The sequence below is a fragment of the Chiloscyllium punctatum genome, chromosome 39 (assembly GCF_047496795.1).
Source record: "Chiloscyllium punctatum isolate Juve2018m chromosome 39, sChiPun1.3, whole genome shotgun sequence".
Lineage (NCBI taxonomy): Eukaryota > Metazoa > Chordata > Chondrichthyes > Orectolobiformes > Hemiscylliidae > Chiloscyllium > Chiloscyllium punctatum.
In genome coordinates this window covers 42013524-42031926 of record NC_092777.1, presented here as the reverse complement: position 1 = coordinate 42031926, position 18403 = coordinate 42013524, and the positions used below count along the sequence as shown (strand labels likewise).

At 40.2% G+C, this 18403-nt stretch overlaps 3 protein-coding genes across 6 annotated transcripts in view; 2 read left to right on the top strand and 1 right to left on the bottom strand.

Moving 5' to 3' along the window:
* Nucleotides 1–3518, top strand: part of abca5 (ATP-binding cassette, sub-family A (ABC1), member 5) — a 94130-nt gene extending 90612 nt beyond the window's left edge. For both annotated transcript variants that reach the window (XM_072558538.1, XM_072558539.1), the window contains exons 37-38: nucleotides 1223–1278; nucleotides 1703–3518. In XM_072558538.1, coding sequence (XP_072414639.1) covers nucleotides 1223–1278; nucleotides 1703–1804 — 158 coding nt within the window. In that variant the 3' untranslated portion in view covers nucleotides 1805–3518. The remainder of the gene's footprint in view (nucleotides 1–1222; nucleotides 1279–1702) is intronic.
* A 1567-nt stretch (nucleotides 3519–5085) lies between these two features.
* On the bottom strand, nucleotides 5086–12672 carry LOC140463983 (uncharacterized). 2 transcript variants are annotated; one of them, XM_072558541.1, is made up of 3 exons: nucleotides 11918–12163; nucleotides 11084–11246; nucleotides 5086–10223 (listed from the first exon to the last, which is right to left on the bottom strand). In XM_072558541.1, the coding sequence occupies exons 1-3, from the start codon at nucleotides 11975–11977 to the stop codon at nucleotides 9502–9504; spliced, it is 945 nt and encodes a 314-aa protein (XP_072414642.1). In that variant the 5' UTR covers nucleotides 11978–12163; the 3' UTR covers nucleotides 5086–9501. The 2 variants fall into 2 exon arrangements, with proteins under 2 accessions (XP_072414642.1, XP_072414641.1); XM_072558540.1 differs by having other exon boundaries at nucleotides 5088–10223; nucleotides 12023–12672.
* A 148-nt stretch (nucleotides 12673–12820) lies between these two features.
* Nucleotides 12821–18403, top strand: part of lrrc45 (leucine rich repeat containing 45) — a 90825-nt gene continuing 85242 nt past the window's right edge. For both annotated transcript variants that reach the window (XR_011954829.1, XM_072558535.1), the window contains exon 1: nucleotides 12821–13143. The gene's annotated coding sequence lies outside the window, so the exon portion shown is untranslated. The remainder of the gene's footprint in view (nucleotides 13144–18403) is intronic.

Genomic DNA, 18403 nt, shown 5'->3' with positions numbered 1-18403 from the left:
ATGTCCCATTACTATCAAGTGCAAATAGCATTGGAAGATTCAGAGAGCTGCATTTTCAACGTTTCTGTTCACCTACAACTGATTATTCAACTTGCTCTATAGTTGGCTATTTCATTCATTTTGATTTAACTCACATTTTTTTCTGAAAGGTGCTTTTACAGTTTTTTTTTAAATTTCTACTTAATATCAATAAATTTCTTTCTTGGTTAGCTTTAAGAGCATTTTTAGATATCTTTATTTGGATGGTCATGTCATGTAATAATGTGTCATATGCTATAATGCTTTTGGCACCAACTTAAGGTGCAGTATTTTCTGAATGTTGTGATTTTGAACAATTCTTTAATATAAAATGAATTCATGTGAGTGGCCTGATTAGTCCAACTGTTAGAGAATTGTTCTGTGGCTGCAATTTATGACCAGTATAAAAAACATCATAAATTCCAAATGTTCCAAGTATTGACACTATTTACCAATCACTATTTTAAATGGTTTCTGATGAGATTAATTTTATTTAGTTTTTAACTTCTAGTTTTCAGCTTTGTGTCACTGTAACACCAATCTTGTGATATTTGTAATGTATCTTATTTCTTGTATTTACAATTTTGTTGATAAGATTTCAAATAATTAGAATAAGGACAGTACTGTAGTGGTAATTTTACTGAGCTAATAATAGACACCCAAGTAAATTTTTTGAAAGCTGAGTTCAAATCCCACCATGCCATTTGGGAAATTCAATTAGCATTTTAATCCAAATTAATTGGATTTATTAATAATAATCATGAAACTACTAGGTTGTTGTAAACATTCCTCTGGTTCAGTAAGCACCTACATAGGTGAAATCTGGGTTCTCCTAGTCGGGCCTACATGTGACTCCAAACCAACAGCAATTTGGCTATCTCTTAATTGCTCTCTGAAGTGGCCCAGCAAGCCACTCAGCTGTATCAGATCACTACAGAAGAGATATAAGAACACTTTCACCACATAGACTACAACAGTTCAAGGAGGGAGCTCATGAAAGGGTGCTTCCTGTTGTATACTTATTCATCTGAAACAATGCAGACCACATCGAATGGAGCAAAAATAATTGAATGATAGGGTTTAATTATGATCCAGTGCAAATATTTGAAGCTATGCGGGTATTTGTCTTCAGTATTTAATAGGTTTAGCTGTCCATAATTCTGAATTCGCATTCCCAGCAGTAACTAGTATTCATTGTTTACAGCCAAACACAGTTTTGATATAGAAGAATATAGTTTCTCGCAGTCCACACTGGAACAGGTACAGTAAATTTTTTTTAAATATGCATGAGATTTATGAGATGCAGTTCCTTCTTAATTCTATCTTTCACAAACACCAGAATAACTATCAATGTTTCATTTATAACTAAAGGTTAAAATGGGATTCTGAAAATCTATATTGTTACTTATGCATTTTGCCTACAACTCCTGACACTTTCTCTCTTGAGATTTTCAGAACCAACAAGGCTGACAATGTGTTGTTGCTAGTAGTCACTTTTAAATTGGTATTCAAATAATTTTTTCATTGGATCAATCTGATCAGATGTGGGATTTGAAAAGACAACTTTGTGTGGAAGAGTACAGATTACCTTTCATTCAAAACTTGGTTTATTTTGAAGGTCTACTTGATGCACAATCCTTTTATATATCATGTGTAACAATGACTCTCCTTTAATGTGATTCAGGTTTTTATGCAGTTTGCTAAAGAACAAGAAAATAATGAAGAGGATTATAAAACCTTGGATACAAGCTTTCGATGGCAGCAGCTTCAACAAAATGAATGTTAAAGATGTTCAGAGTTGTTCTACTGCCTTATAACAGGGAAACCTCAATATATTATTCAGTTGATCTTTATTAAATCAGATTTCTTGATTGATTGCTGAAGCACTGCCTATAACATTTTGATGGGATACTGCACCAATTGAGGAATATAGTGAGAACAGCCTAATTAGCTGTGCCTGAACTGATATTTATCAAGGCTCTCAGTGGCATAAACAAGGTGAAAAGGAAGTGCAAAAGAGAGTTATGTACCTACATTTACAACTGTTTGTACCTGACAACAATGCTGGAAGTTACTGAAAATGTTGTTTCTGTTTACTTTTTTTAAAAATTGGAGTTAGGATATCAATACGCATGTATTAATACACATTCATGACAGTAACCATCTCCTTAATTTGGTATAACAATGCCTTTAATACACAAATTCCTTCTATTTGTACATTAACTGTACCAGTGACTTTCAACAGGGTGTATTGTACATGGCATTCTCACCTTTTCACTATTGACACTGACAACTAAAGCCATGTTTTAAAACCAGATCTGACAATGTGAAGGCATTTGTCTTTCTGATTTACTGAAGCTTCAGTTCATGCATTTCTAACATATAGACCTAGAAAAAAGTGAACATTTTAAGGCCATAACTTTTTACTGGATAACAAGTAGATTTGTTTCCAAAGTGGTGGAGTTGGTTTAAAAAATTATTTGTTATTACATTGTGATATTACTTTTGTATACTTTTGCATCTTTAAAAATCTTGGCTTGAACACACAATATTTTCATGGTTTAAAAAGGAATGAATCATAAATCCAGGATTTAACAGGTCATATTTGTAACAATTACTACCATCCTTTAGATCTCCTTTTAAAATGAATCCACAATGGATTTCATCTCAGCCTTCAACATTTACAAATTATTTGAAATATAATGTTTCATTTTTAAAATCTTATAACCAGAATATTATATGTAATTCATCCCAAAGGTACAAGAAAAATGAGCATTCTGTGGTATTTATTGCCTTTATGGCTTCTTAATCATATTAAGCCATTCATCAGAATCTGCTCTACATTATACTGCACGCATGCTGGAAGAATGTTAAATATAGTAGTGCTATAACATGTCATTGACTGTGGACTGTTTTTAAAGAAAAAACATCAGACCAATCACTCTGTCCCATCATTCCTTTTTTGAAAGAACCAGAAGTAGCTACCACAATACAGACAGCAAGACACTAAATTAGTCATTTGTCAGTCTTGCAAACTAGCTACATTTTTGTCAGCTTCAAGCAAATTGCATTCCAAAAGCTGTAGCAAAACATGAATTATTGCCAACATTTTCAAAGTGGGGATCTCACTAGAACAGAAATTATCAGGAAGTAACTTAGCATCAGCAATCACATCTGAGTGGTACTTTGCTATATTTCATTAATAAAGACCAACTGGTATATTACCACTAAATAAGATTTTATAATCACTTTGCACTGTGCAACTTGTACACATTTTGTTTGTTTTGGGTGTTTTATGCCTTTTAGTTTGGAATGCTAATGTTTGAATGTTATTTAGTGTAAACGAGCAGTGTATTGTGTAACTTTGTTTTTAATTTTATAATTCAATGTGCAACTATTGCTTTCTTGCCTTTTAGATGTCAATTAAAAATATGCAAAATATGAAAAAGCAAGGAAGGATTGGTTATGAGCAACATGATTAAAGTTACTGTTTCAAAATATTCAATGCCAGAACTGTCATTTCTTGTCGATTCTGCTAGTGTAATTCAGTTAATTAATTATGAACTAAAATAATTGGAGCAGACCAATTCTGAAAATTAGATCCAGTTTATTGAGTATTTTAGACAAATATTTCAAAGGTCAGTTGAATTTATTTTGATAAAAAGCACATAAACATTTTTCCATTTATTTAGCTGGGGGCTTTGCATTGTGTGCCATCCCAAAGGTACATTCGTTATCAAATGGTCCCGATATATTTGATAAATAACTTTGAAATTCTTTATAAGATATTTGATAAGAGTTTTGCATTTAGGAGGGACTGATTTCCTGCAAAAGATGGACTTCACAAAAGTGTAGCACTTAGGGGTTTGAAGGGGATACCGATGTGATTTTAAAGAACTCAATTAAATTTTTTTTGATTAGATTAGATTACTTACAGTGTGGAAACAGGCCCTTCGGCCCAACAAGTCCACGAAGCGCAACCCACCCATACCCCTACATCTACCCCATACCTAACACTACGGGCAATTTAGCATGGCCAATTCACCTGGCCTGCACATCTTTGGAATGTGGGAAGAAACCAGAGCACCCGGAGGAAACCCACGCAGACACGGGGAGAATGTGCAAACTCCACACAGAGAGTCGCCTGAGGCAGGAATTGAACCCGGGTCTCTGGCGCTGTGAGGCAGCAGTGCTAACCACCGTGCCACCGTGCCACCCACGATGACAATCACCTCTTTGACCTCCTCTTCAAAGTGATTGGTTTGCTTCAAATAAAGCAAACTGTTAAGTTTTCACACCCTGATAGGTAATAAGATCATAGCTGGCAACAATTGTACTTAAATCCAAATCCTGTTAATATAAACCTGTAATTATCATTATTTTGTCTATATAATTAGAATTAGGTTTTAGTGTCACATGAATTCAAGAACAGTAATACAGGAGTACAGTGAAAAGTTTACAGTATCACCATTCATGGTGCCATCTTGGATACAAAGATACCAAGACACAAAATCTTAGGTAAAAGTAGAAAAATAAAGAAATAAGTCAAAAAGTTCAACATTTCAGTTCTTGTTAAAATATAGTAAATCAGAAATGAAGTTAAAAGTTCCAAATTACAGTCCTCCTTTAGCCATGGACCTGCAGTCGGTGCACTGGGCTTTCCATGTGCAGGTTTGTTCTCTTTCTCCATACTAGGCTCAATCTCAGTGCTATGCCATTTTGCTACTGACTGCCATTCTCTCTCCCCCATGCTGGGCTGGAGCTCTCTATTCCTGTGCCTCCACACTGCCATCTTGCCGCTGACCGCAATCTGGACTCACCACCCACCCTGCCAGAGTCCCGTGCTGCACCAGGCAACCAGCTTCTTCCACAATACTATTGATCGCCAGAGTTCTGCCCAGACACACCAATCACCTGTGGCCAGTCGCCAAAGTCCCCACTCTGGGCCCTAGCCACTACCAGAGCTCCCTCCATAAGGTAAGTAGAGAGAAAAGGAAAACTTTTAAAAGAGAGATAAAAAACAAGAAAAGTGGTGGGAGTTGACAAACTCTGGGCTCAGGACCCCTATACATCTGCCATCTTGAACAATTATATGTTCCTTAGACTTTTTGCATTAAAGGAAATCCCTTCAGGGTCTTTTTCTTTTGGTTCTGTCAATTTTATGAAATCTCACGCTAAACAGATTTTTCCATTTGCCATAGCTGGAAGAATTTGCCACTACCTAGATTTTGCGTGAACCAGCATCCCAATGTCATCTTTAAGAGGCTGTTGCACATCCAGCTGAGTACTGTCTAGGTGGAGTTTGCCCTGCACAGCTGTGACATTTGCCCTAGCTCTGCTAGATAAATGGAATTTGCTACCCAGTTATGTTCCTTTCTGCTTCACATATGACCCATGTTAAGACCACTGACTTTGATTTTCCCAACATCCCACTCAATGTGCATATCAAACTGGTCATCACTATTCCCCAAATTATTTTTTTCTGCTGCATGCTCCTTAAACATTGCTACTCATTTCCTCAGTTTACTCCCTGATCCCGGACCTAGTCATAATGAAGATAGTAATGCAAAGGCCTCCACTACCAAAGCCAGAGTGGTGGCAGCTGCCAATCATTTCCTGCAGTACATCTTGCCCTTCCCAGCTCTCTTGCCTCACAGTCTTATATGTTCAGTTACCCCATTTCACAATTACTATCCCCTTTGAATCCCAGGATGCTTTATTTGATTCCCACAACTGAACCAAAGCTTGCCCTGAAAAACACTCACTGGACTGACTGCACCCCACCCCTCTAGCTGAATGGGAAAACAGCCTTGATTGATGTGACCAGACCCTGACTGACTCTCCAAACGAGTTAACGCTAATTCTAGGATTGGTTGCAGTGAACCTGCAGGACTGTCTGTAGTCAATTCTCTAGTAACCTCTGGTGAATACCTCAAATGTTCAGCTGACCGGGTCCAAGCCTCCTGGATTGAATTCAGAAAAGGTCCTTCACTTACTGTGCCTCCTGACTGAAGACAGTCTCCACAGGCTTGAATCGCCTTAATTCTTAGTGATGTGGCCATTTGATTGGAGCCTGTGCAATTTGTTTGCTGCAGAAGCTGCTGACACATGCTATAGGTGTGATACTGACATAGCATGGTATCATCAGCAACATGTCCATCCCTTTGAGTGATCACTGCTGACAATTTTGACAAGCCTACCTTGCTTTGCATCTGCACTAAAAGGTGAGAGACAACAGAAAGATTGAGAGTCTGTAATTTCTGAATGAGGCAGCAATGTACCAAAAGACAGAACAAGATATAGCAGAGATGGTGAGAGTGTCCAAGTAGGTGCTAAGGGAATGTGTACTGAAATATTAAGAGTGCTAAAATGCTCCCTGCTCCAATCCATGAGACAGGTGCTCATCTCTTTGCAGTAAGTGGCCCGGCACTAGCATTACAATACATGTTGATGTACTACGTGCAATATTGAAGTTGATAATTAAACTCCAAGTGAATCAGATGTATGGTTGGTGCCTGTCTGATGTCAACCTCTTGGGAGGGATAGGCAGTCTTTGTACATGGAGTGTGCTCTTAGGTATTGGGGACTGCTGTCCAACATGGAGGCTTAGAGTTGAAAATGGCAAGCTGCAGCTACCAGATAACTACCCATAAGTTGTCACCATCTAGTTACTCTCCACTGCATAGGAGAACAGCAAATTTCATTTATGAGAGAATGGGTAATAATGAGATCTAAATGAATGCAAATAGATCCCTTGCAGCTCACTCGCAAGATTCTCACCTCACCGTTCAAGCTTTGTAGAAAATAGGAATGCTTTTTCTCAGTGTTGCTAATCTCATTTTTCCAATCTCACCTGTTTTCCAAACTGACTCACTGTTGCCCACATCGTTCAAGAGTTGGGAAAATTCACTTCCAATAAATTTGAAATCACTTACACGTCTATACCTTAATCACAGTTTGGTTAACTGTACTAGGGTACATACTATTAAAACCCTTTATTACTAATTTCTAACCAGGTCATCTATCGTCCCATGTAGTCTATAGAAAAGTATAGGAAGTCAGAACATTGGGAAGATTTTTAAAAAATCAACAAAGGATAACCAACAAAATGACAGAGGAACAAAATAAAATGAGTACACTAGCATATGTAGATTGCAAGGGCTTTTATACATGGCCAAAATTTGCAAAGTAAACATACCAACGAGGCAAAGACAAATGTACAAGGAAATGCAAGAGGCGTCCATAAATCTTTCTTTCTATTTTCCACTGAAGATAGATATAATGTAATTGAAAAGTGTTTGAAATCAAGGGAATAGTGAGCCAGGAACACAATATTAAAGAAAATGTAGAAGAGGAAGTAATGTGATTAAAAGTTGCCTGATGTGCACCTAAGTAATCCTAGAGAGGCCCTACTTTTTAATCTAACACCCAAGTCCACAAATTCTGTTTTCAAGCTTTCATAGTTTTTGTCCTTGTACTACTTCAGAATGCTTTTGCTGCCTTTCATGCAAAATGAAGCCATTGAAATATTTCATAAGGTACATACAAGAATAATACATTCATGCTCTAAGGTTTATTGGTATGGTTGTGTTTTCTGTGTACAACACAATGTTTGTTATTCTGAATCTAATTTCATTGTTGACTGCACTACCTGTTCAAATTTATACAAAATATTAAAATCACAGGCTCCTTAAAGAAAATGCATAAATGGAACTATTTTTGAGCATTTGTTACAGTTTAAAAAAACCTTTTCTCTTCAAAAAGGTTTAGTCCAATTCCTATGAATGGATCTTTGTCTCATCCCATGATCGTTAGCATTTAAGACTTTTTTTGCAGAGTTTGTTCAACAATTTAATTAACAATTTATCCTAAATGAGAAAAACACAGTTTCAGTCTCCTCAAAATGGTAAAATATCAAACACAGGACAAGTATTTTACAAGTGAAATTAGCTATAATATTTATTTATAAAATTAAATTCGCAAACATTTTTAATTTAATACTACACAATCTTAAAAATCAAATATGTTCTTGAGGCTGGTTACAAGACATTAAAATGGACCTGCCCCTGCAACATTTGGAAAGTAGCCTTTTTACTGTTTTGAAAACTCATTAAATTCTTCTAAAGCAGTAACTCTTGCATGTGCTATTTTTCAAGTTTTAACAGGATTTCATGACTGGAGGTTTGAGTTACAGTTTCTCTTGATGCATTTTTAAGGATATGCTTGGTGATAACAATTGAGTTTGCCCAAAACAGGACAGTGTTCATGCCAGCCTAAAATTAGCAAATGGCACAAGTTTAGCAGATTGCCACATCAGAGTTTAATAGTAAATACACAAATATGTGGATACTATTCTCAAAGGTTAATCTATCCATAGCCTAAAAGGCATGAATATTTTTAAGTACAACCAAACAGAGATTTTACATCACACACCTATAACACCAATTATTGAGTCATCTTTTAAATAAATGAGTGTTAATTTAGAGTATCCTTGTACATAAATCACAAAAGGTCAACATGCAAATACACTAAGTAATTAGGAAGGCAAATGGAATATTAGCCATTATTGCAAGAGGGAAGGAGCATAAAAGTCTTACTACATCCGTACAGGGCACTGGTGAGACCAGACTAAAGAACCTTGGCTCCTTACTTAAGGAGGGACATAGTTTGAAAGCATTTCAGAGGTGATTCACAAGGCTAATTCATGGGATGAAGGCTGAGGCTATATGAGTTCAGAAGTGTGAGAGGTGATCATTTATATTTCAATAAGATTCTGAGTTTGACAGGATAGATGCTGAGAGGAATTTCCCCCTTTTTGGGATGAAGAAATATAGAGGCCACAATTTTAAAATACGGGATCTCCCATTTAAAACACAGAGGGGGAAGAATTGCTTCTCTGAGGGTCATTAATGCTTGAAATTATCTTCTGCAGTGAGCAGTGCAAGATGGATCACTGAACACACAAAGCTGAGTTGGACAGACTTGATTAACAAGGGAGTTAAGGATCATGTTAGTGTTTGACAGGGGAGCAGGGAACTACAACGTAAAATTCAGGCCTCAATCAGATCAGTCAGATTCATAATGAATAGTGAAACTGACTCAAAAAGGTTTAATGCCCTACATCTATTCCAATTGTGTGTGTCCTTGATTAGATTAGAAGCACCATTCAAAGGTAACTCCAAAATAGAACATGACAACTGAGAAAACGGTGATTCCTGCAGCTATTTTCAAAGCATAGCTGACCTTTTATATATTAAAGGAATACAATGATAAGAAAATGAGGACTGCAGATGCTGGAGATCAGAGTCAAGATTAGAGTGGTGCTGGAAAAGTACAGCAAGTCAGGCAGTATCTGAGGAGCAGGAAAATCAATGTTTCGGACAAAAGTCTTTCATCAGGCTTTATTTCAATTTTGTCAACTTACTTGTTACCATGGTACTTGTGCAAAGATGTATGCTGGCACAGAACTGGCAGTGATAACTGTCAGCTGGTGGTAACAGGAGTGTCAACTGCCTTAACTTCACTTGTGCCACTACTGGAGGGCATCTCCTCACAATATGCAATCAGCTGCAAAAATGTAGAACACTGCTTTTCAATTAGATTTTTAATTCCTTCGCTCATAGTTCCATGTAACTGCTGTCCAAGTGAATCAAAGCCAGCCACAACTGCTTCCTTAAGTTTTGACCCCAAAGCTTCCATAGCAATACTGTGAACATTTACAAGAGATGCTCCTGCATTGCCGACAGCTTGCGTAAGTGAGTTTTCTACTGCAGCTGTCACTGGTGTTGCCATCTGCTCAATGGCAGATTGCATTGAGGACAGCCGCTGATCCAACCTAACCATACCATCTTCCAAAGTGGTGTGCATAAAAGCTAGTGACTGTTCAACACGGGCTCCATGCTCTAACAGCCTCCGTTTGAAAGCAGGCCCATTAAGGTCTGTAACTGCATCTAACGGAGTAGGGGCGCTTATCATGATGGGTCTCCAGGCTGCAATAGTTGTTCCCTCATCACCCACCACCACTTCTTCCCATTCATCACTAGTGCTGAGGGACTCACTTGGCGTTTCCTGATTTTCATCCTTTATACCTTGAACCAGAGATGTTTCTACGCTATTCTCTGTTTCAAGTGGTGTTGGTGACAAGCGGCATGCAAACTTATGTTGCTCTTGTGATATTACTTGTTGTCCACAGTGTTCGTTTTGTGCTTTGAGGACAGAAAAACAGATCAAGTAAACCCAAATGTATCAACAAGCTGCATTGATATTTATACAAAATAATCTGCTGATATGTTGGACCTACTCATTTAACATTTGGTACAAATCACGGAAGATCTGAACTGGCGAGTGTTGCTGAACAAAGGGACCTTGGAGTGCAGACTCATAGTTCATTGAAAGTAGAGTCACAGGTAGATAGGAGAGTGAATAAGGCATTTGGTACGCTTTCCTTTGTAGGAAGTTGGGAGGTCAGATTGCGACTGTACAGGATATTTGGTAGGCCACTTTTGGAACATTGCATGCAATTCTGGTCTCCTTCCTATCAGTAGGATGTTGTGAAACTTGAAAGGGTTCAGAAAAGATTTACAAGAATGTTGCCAGGGTTGGAGGATTTGAGCTACAGGGAGAGACTTAATAGGCTGGAGCTATTTTCTCTGGAGCATCAGAGGCTGAGGGGTGACCTTATATTGGTTTATAAAATCATGAAGGGCATGGATAGGATAAATAGACAAGGTCTTTTCCCTGGGGTGGGGGCGTTCAGAACTAGAAGGGTATAGGTTTAGAGTGAGAGGGCAAAAATATAAAAGGAACCTCAGGGGCAACTTTTTCCACACAGAGGGTGGTGTGTGTATGGAATGAACTGCCACAGGAAGTGGTGGAGGCTGGTACATTGAGAGCATTCAAAAGTCATCTGGATGGGTATACGAATAAAAACGGCTTAGTGGGATATGGGCCAGGTGCTGGCAAATGGGGACTAGGTTATGTTTGGATATCTCATCAGAATGGACGAATTGGATCAAAGGGTCTGTTTCCATGCTGTACATTTCTATGACAATCATATAATACTTACGAACACATCTTGTAATGGTACCAATATCCACAGGCTGAAGACCTTCAAGACTTTCCTTCCCAAGTACAACAATCATATCATTTTCAAATTCCGTCAACGTCTTGACATCTGAGGGCTCACCACCCGCTGCTTGCCATGATCTTCGATTATAAGCAAGTTTTTCCTTTAAAAAAAACATTACATCTAAAAGAAAGACACTAGACTAAGAAACTACAGTAGAAAGCGAGGACTGCAGATGCTGGAGATCAGAGCTGAAAATGTGTTGTTGGAAAAGCGCAGCAGGTCAGGCAGCATCCAAGGAGCAGGAGAATCAACGTTTCGGGCCTGAGCCCTTCTCCAGGCTCATGCCCGAATCATCGATTCTCCTGCTCCCTGGATGCCGCCTGACCTGCTACGCTTTTCCAGCAACATATTTTCAGCTAAGAAACTGCAGTGCCAGACAGCCACATAAGCTGGTTGATTCAAATGGCATGCACATCTCTTATTTGTGGCTGATATTTCTCTAAACAGTGCGACTTTTAGAGAGTCACTGAAATGTACAGCACGAAACAGGTGCTTCAGTCCAACTGGTTCTAAATTATCTAGCCCCATTTGCCAGCAATTGGTGTATATTTTCTAAACCCTTTCTATTCATATTTCCATCCACATGCCTTTTAAATGTTGTCATTGTACCAGCCTCCACCACTTCCTCTGGCAACTCATTCCATACACTTACCACCCTCTGTGTGAAAAAGTTGGCCATGACGTCCCTTTTAAATCGTTTCCCTCTCACCGTAAACTTATGTCCTGTCGTTCTCGACTCCGCCACCCAGGAAAAAGACCGTGTCTATTTACCCTATTCATGCCCCTCATGATTTTGCATTCCTGATTGCCACAATCGTCCCGTGTCAGCATTTACTGTCTGGCCTCCTGCGTGGCTGTGGTTTTTCACATTCTCACCTTCGTGCTTTTCTTCAGATCGTGGACCTTCTTGCGAACTTCCTCCCAGGTCCTGTGGGTTCCGGAAACTGCATTGACCCTCTCCGTCACGTATTGCCAGGCATCCCTCCTCCTTCTCTGCGCGTCAGGTGGGTCACCTCCCCGGCCAAAGAGATCCTCCCGTCTTTCCATTACCGCATCCACCAGGGCGCACAGGTCCCGGCTGCTGAAGCGAGCTTTCCGAATCCTCCTGTCTACCATTTTGTGAATGTTCTCCCTCCAATTAAAAGGAGAGGAAACTTTTTCCACTTTAAGGTGGGGAAAGAGGGTTTTAAAATTTGCTTTAAAGGAGGGGGAGGAGAAAAAGGGGACAACGAATAAAAATCACTGCATGGCTGACGGGCCATGTACAAACGTATTTTGCATCAGGATGATCATCGAGTCGTTTTCTCACAATCGGCACGTTTGAAAAGCTTATGCGGTTTCATGTCAAAATAAATAAATATATACGCGTCAAAATAAATAAATGTTTTTTTTCCTCTTTCGATTTCGCAGCGTTATAATCTTTCTTTAGACATTTCGTGAGGAAGCGAGTGAGCCACATAGCAACCTGATCCCAGGTCCGCTGTCGTTATAACCTCCGAGATGACCCAGGTCGGTGGCGCGATGCCTGCCGGTCAATGTAGTCTCGTCACAGACTGTGCCGCCGCGATAAAAGGCGAAGAACACTACAGCCCCCATAATTCTCAGCGGACCACCCCCCCCCCACGTGGTCTGGATTGGTTGGTTCCATGTCTCCCACAATGCGCTGCTGCATGGATACAGGGTGGCGGCGGTTGAAGAGTGTGAGTGGCCGCGGTGAAAGTTAGCATAAACACATGGACTTTATCCTGATCACAAACAGTCATTTTACCCGTGTCAGCCAGAGGCGGCTGGTTGGTTTAGTTAGCACCACCCCCGGCCAGTGAAACAACAGCTCGCGGTGTTGTTGTCAGGTAACGGGGGAGACCGATGGCCGGAATTGAGAGTGACCTCTTCAGCCGGTGCGATGCAATCCTGAGTCTGACCGTCCGAGAACCGCTTCCTCCAAACTTCATTTTTTGCTTTTTGCCTTCCGGAAGTTCAGAACCGATTGTTTAAAGGTAAACGAAAAATAAAGAAATGAGTCCAGTGCGACGGGTTTCTGCCGGGTTTACCTGTTCACGTCACTGGAGAGTTTGGTTGTGGCGTTATTGTACTTCCGGGCAGTTTGGCCAGTGAGAGAGTGCTTCACTCTATCAGGTTGTGTGGTTACTGTCATTTGTTGAGTGCGATTCTGCTACTCTTGACATATCGACTTTCTGTCAAATAGAGTCTAGATTAGAGTGGTGCTGGAAAAGCCCTTCATCAGGGCTCCATTCCTAATGAAGAATTTTTGCCCGAAATGTCAATTTTCCTGTCCCTCGGGTGCTGCCTGACCTGCTGTGCTTTTCCAGCACCACTCTGATCTCCAGCATTTGCAGTCCTTACTTTCGCCTGTCAAATACCCCGAGAGCGTTTCGAAGGTCTCCGTTGCTTTGTTCTGGTGGAAGTTTGTCGACATAAAAGTTTCTCCCTCTACTATGTCTGACTTCTTAAAACTGTGATGTCATTTCAGATTTCCGACACTCACGGTATTTTGCTTTCTTTCGTTTTATTTTCTCCCCCGTACGCATTTTCTCCTTTTTTCCCACAAGATGTTACTTGATTTAAAAATTCTTTCTTTTTTTGGCGCTGGTAAGGCCGCCGTTTAATACATCGTAATTCAACTCTTAAAATTTTAACCCGTTCTGTCCTGTGTCGTTTACTTCGTAATATGAGTCTATATAGCAATGTATGAGAAATACACAGAAGGTAACCCCAGAATCCAATCAGATATCTCATCTGTTTTGTAGTGTGGAATGATTTAGATTCCCTACAGTATGGAAACAGGCTCTTCGGCCCAATAAATCCTCACTGACCCCTCAAAGAGTAACCCACCCAGACCCATTCCCCATACTTACCCCTGACTAATGCACCTAACACTCTGGTCAATTTAGCATTACCAATTCACCTGACCTGCTTATTTTTGGAGGAAACCCACGCAGACAAAGGGAGAAAGTACAAACTCCACATAGTCGCCCAAAGCAGGAATCAAACCCGGGTCCCTAGCACTGTGAGGTAGCAGTGCTAACCACTGCGTCACCATGCCACCCTTTGGTTTCCACCTTTATAATAATCAGTTAGATGTATGAAGGTTAACAAGTAGAGTTTTGCGACACTGGCATTGGGATAGGTAACAAACATTTTTTATTTGTTGTAGCATCCCTACAGTGCAGAGGGAATTGGTTTAACTCAGTTAGCTGGATTGTTGGTTTACCGAGCCGTGTAATGCCAACAGTGTGAGTTCAGTTCCGATCACCGGTTTGATTATTACTATGAAGGACTCTCCTTCTCACCCTCTTCCCTCACCTGAGGTCTGGTGGCCCTGAGGTTAAATTGCCACCAGTTGCTTCTCTCAATGGTCCAGTAAGATATGGCATCACAACAACAACAATGCAGAAGCAGGCTATTCATCCCATTGAGTCTGCACCAACCTTCCAAAGAGCATCCCACACAAACCCACTCACTGTAATCATGAATTTACCTTGGCTAACCCTGGACACTATGTACAATTTAGCATGACCAATCCACCTAACATGCACTGTGGGAGGAAATTGAAGTACCTATGCCGACATGAGGACAATGTGCAAACTCCACATAGTCAGCCTCCTGAGGGGTGAATTGAACCTGTATCCCTGGCGCTGTGAGCCACCAATGCTACTCGCTGAGTCACCATGCCGCCCCATTTATATTCCTAATAATGGTGCAAAATAATTTAAACTTTCTTACTAATCCCACTCTAACTAGTTATCTAAAAGGTGGATTGAAATATATGCAATTAATGATCTAATGACCAATTCAGTGCAAAATATTGTTCAAATAAATTTGTACCTACCAATTTTTAGAGTAATGTGATGGGTTGCCCATTAAATTAGAGTGTGTAGTATATTTTCGTTTTTTATTTCTTATACAACAGAATTTACATATTAACCTGCTGAATTTGATCTACAGCACATGTATCTGATAGCATATTTTAACTGTAGTATTACCACCCTTAAGTCTTGGCTGATCATCCACCTCAGCATTCCTTTTCTGTATATCTTCATATCCTCCAAGATCATTAGTATCTAGAAATCTTATCAATTTCTATATTGAACATGCTCAATGGGGCTATTTTCCTTGGACCATCAGAGGCTGAGGGGTGACCTTAGAGAAGTTTATAAAATCATAGATAAACTGAATAATCAAGGTTGTTTCCCCAGGATAGGGGAATCTACATTAGAGGACATAGGTTTAAGGCGAGAAGGGAATAATTTAAGAGGGACTTAAGGCACAATCTTTTCACGCAGAGGGTGGTGCATTTATGGAATGATCTGCCAGAGAAAGTGGTGGAGGCTGGTAAGATTACAGCCATTTAAAAGGCATCTGGATGGGTGTATTAATAGGAAGGGCTTAGGATATGGGCCAAATGCTGGTAAATGGGACTGGATTAGCGGGTTTTGAGAAGATTTGTAGCTCAGGTTGAGGTTCAGGATGCAGGTTTGCTCACTGAGCTGGACGTTTTCAGACGCTTCGTCGCCATACTAGATAACATCTTCAGTGAACCTTCAGATGAAGCACTGCTGGTGTTTCCTGCTTTCTATTTAAGTGTTTGGGTTTCCTTGGGTTGTTGATGTAATTTCCTGTGGTGACATCATTACCTGTTCTTTTTCTCAGGGTGTGGTAAATGGGATCCAAGTCAATTCTAGGAATTGCATGTCTCTGTTTGGCTTGTCCTGGGATGGATGTGTTGTCCCAGTCAAAGTAATGTCCTTCCTTATCTTTATGTAAGAATATTAGTGAGAGAGGGTCATGTCGTTTTGTGGCTCGTTGATGTTCACGTATCCTGGTGGCTAGTTTTCTGCCTGTTTGTCCAATGTAATGTTTGTTACAGGAGGAAAATAACAAACTGACATTCCTCGATGTCACAGTAGAGCGAAAAGGGAACTTCAAACCAGTGTCTACTGGAAAACAACACATACGGACCAAATATTGAACTGCGGAAACAATCATCCCAACATCCACAAACGATGCTGCATCAGAACATTATTTCAATGAGCCACCACAACACTGCAGCACAGAGGAACTACGCAGAGCAGAGGAAAATAGAGTGCATTCAAAAAGTTTGGGTACCCAATGAACACAGTCCGCCGGTTTCTCAGCAACAAACTTGATAAAGCCGACAAAACATGTCCAGAAACCCTAGCCTTCTGTAACCCTTCTCCCCTACATCAAAGACATCTCGGAAATGACTGCCAGACTACTCTGATCCCTTGGCATCATGGTAGCCCACAAACACACCAACACACTAAAACAGCAGCTAATGAACTTGAAAGACCCTACACAGACAACAAGCAAAATTAATGTCATTTACAAAATATCACGCAAGAACTGTATCAAACACTACATTGGACAAACAGGCAGACAACTAGCCACTAGGATAAATGAACATCAACTAGCCACAAAACAACATGACCCTTTCTCATAAGTATCCTTACATATAGATAAGGAAGAACACCACTTCAACTGGGACAACACATCCATCCTAGGGCAAGCCAAACAGAGACATGCTTGAGAATTCCTAAAAGCATGGCATTCCAATAGGAACTCTATCAACAAACATGTTGACTTGGATCCCATTTACCACCTCCTGAGATATAGAATAGGAAAGGACATCACCACAGGAAAATACATCACCAACCCAAGGAAATCCAAGCACATAAATAGAAAGCAGGAAACGCCAGCATTGCTTCGTCAGGAAGCTCACTGAAGATGTTACCTAGTATGGTGATGAAACATCTGAAAATGAACATTCCAGCTCAGCGATCAAACCTACATCCAGGACTGGATTAATTTAGGATATCTGGTTGGCATGGATGAGTTGGACAAAAGGGTCTGTTTCCATGCTGTACATCTCATAGAGTCATAGAGATGTACAGCACAGAAACAGACCCTACGGTCCAACCGTCCATGCCAACCAGATATCCCAACCCAATCTAGTCCCACCTGCCAGCACCCGGCCCATATCCCCCTAAATCCTTCCTATTCATATATCCATCCAAATGCCTTTTAAATGTTGCAATTGTACCAGCCTCCACCACTTCCTCTGGCAGCTTATTCCATACACGTACCATCCTCTGCGTGAAAAAGTTGCCCCATAGATCTCTTATATCTTTCCCCTCTCATGCTAAACCTATGCCTTCTAGTTCTGGACTCCCTGACCCCAGGGAAAAGACTTTGTCTATTTATCCTATCCATTCTCCTCATCATTTTGTAAACCTCTATAAGGTCACCTCTCGGCCTCCGCTCCAGAGAAAATAGCCCCAGTCTGTTCTGTCTCTCCCCATAGCTCAAATCCTCCAACCCTGGCAACATCCTTGTAAATCTTTTCTGAACCCTTTCAAGTTTCACAACCTCCTTCTGATAGGAAGGAGACCAAAATTGCACGATATTCCAACAGTGGCCTTACAAATGTCCTGTACAGCTGTAACATGACCTCCCCACTCCTGTACTCAATACTCTGACTAATAAAAGAAAGCATACCAAACACCCTCTTCACTATCCTATCTACCTGCAACTTCACTTTCAAGAAGCTATGAACCTGCACTCCAAGGTCTCTTTGTTCAGCAATACTCTCTAGACCTTACTAATAAGTGTATAAGTCCTACTAAGATTTGCTTTTCCAAAATGCAGCACCTCGCATTTATCTGAATTAAACTCCATCTGCCACTTCTCAGCCCATTACCACATCTTATCAAGATCCTGTTGTAATCTGAGGTAACCTTCTTTGCTGTCCACTACACGTCCAATTTTGGTGTCATCTGCAAACTTACTAACTGTACCTTTTATGCTCGCATCCAAATAATTTATGTAAATGTCAAAAAGTAGAGGACCCAGCACCGATCCTTGTGGCATTCCACTGGTCACAGGCCTCCGGTGAGAAAAACAACCTTCCACCACCACCTTTTGAGCCAGTTCTGTATCCAAATGGCTAGTTCTCCCTTTATTCCGTGAGCCTATAACTGAACTTCAACCTCCCCGTGATAAAGAATTCTAAAGATTCATATGAGTGAAGAAATTCCTCCTCCTCTTCATCTGAAATATCTTGCCCCTTGTTCTGAGAATCTGTCCCTTGGTTGTAGATATCTAGCCAGGAGAAACATCCTTTCTGCATCTGCCTGTCTAATCCTTTAAGAATGTTGTGATCACCATTCATTCTTCTGTAAAGAGTACGAGGCCAGTCTCTGCAATTTCTTCTCACAG

Excerpts from the sequence above, each read along its gene's own strand:
- LOC140463983 (XM_072558540.1), bottom strand. The coding sequence starts at position 12,262 with ATGGTAGACAGGAGGATTCGGAAAGCTCGCTTCAGCAGCCGGGACCTG. Across the intron at positions 11,247-12,022 it reads ATCTGAAGAAAAGCACGAAG|GAAAAACTTGCTTATAATCG; the intron begins GTGAGAATGTGA and ends TTTTTTTTAAAG. Across the intron at positions 10,224-11,083 it reads TACCATTACAAGATGTGTTC|CACAAAACGAACACTGTGGA; the intron begins GTAAGTATTATA and ends CTGTCCTCAAAG.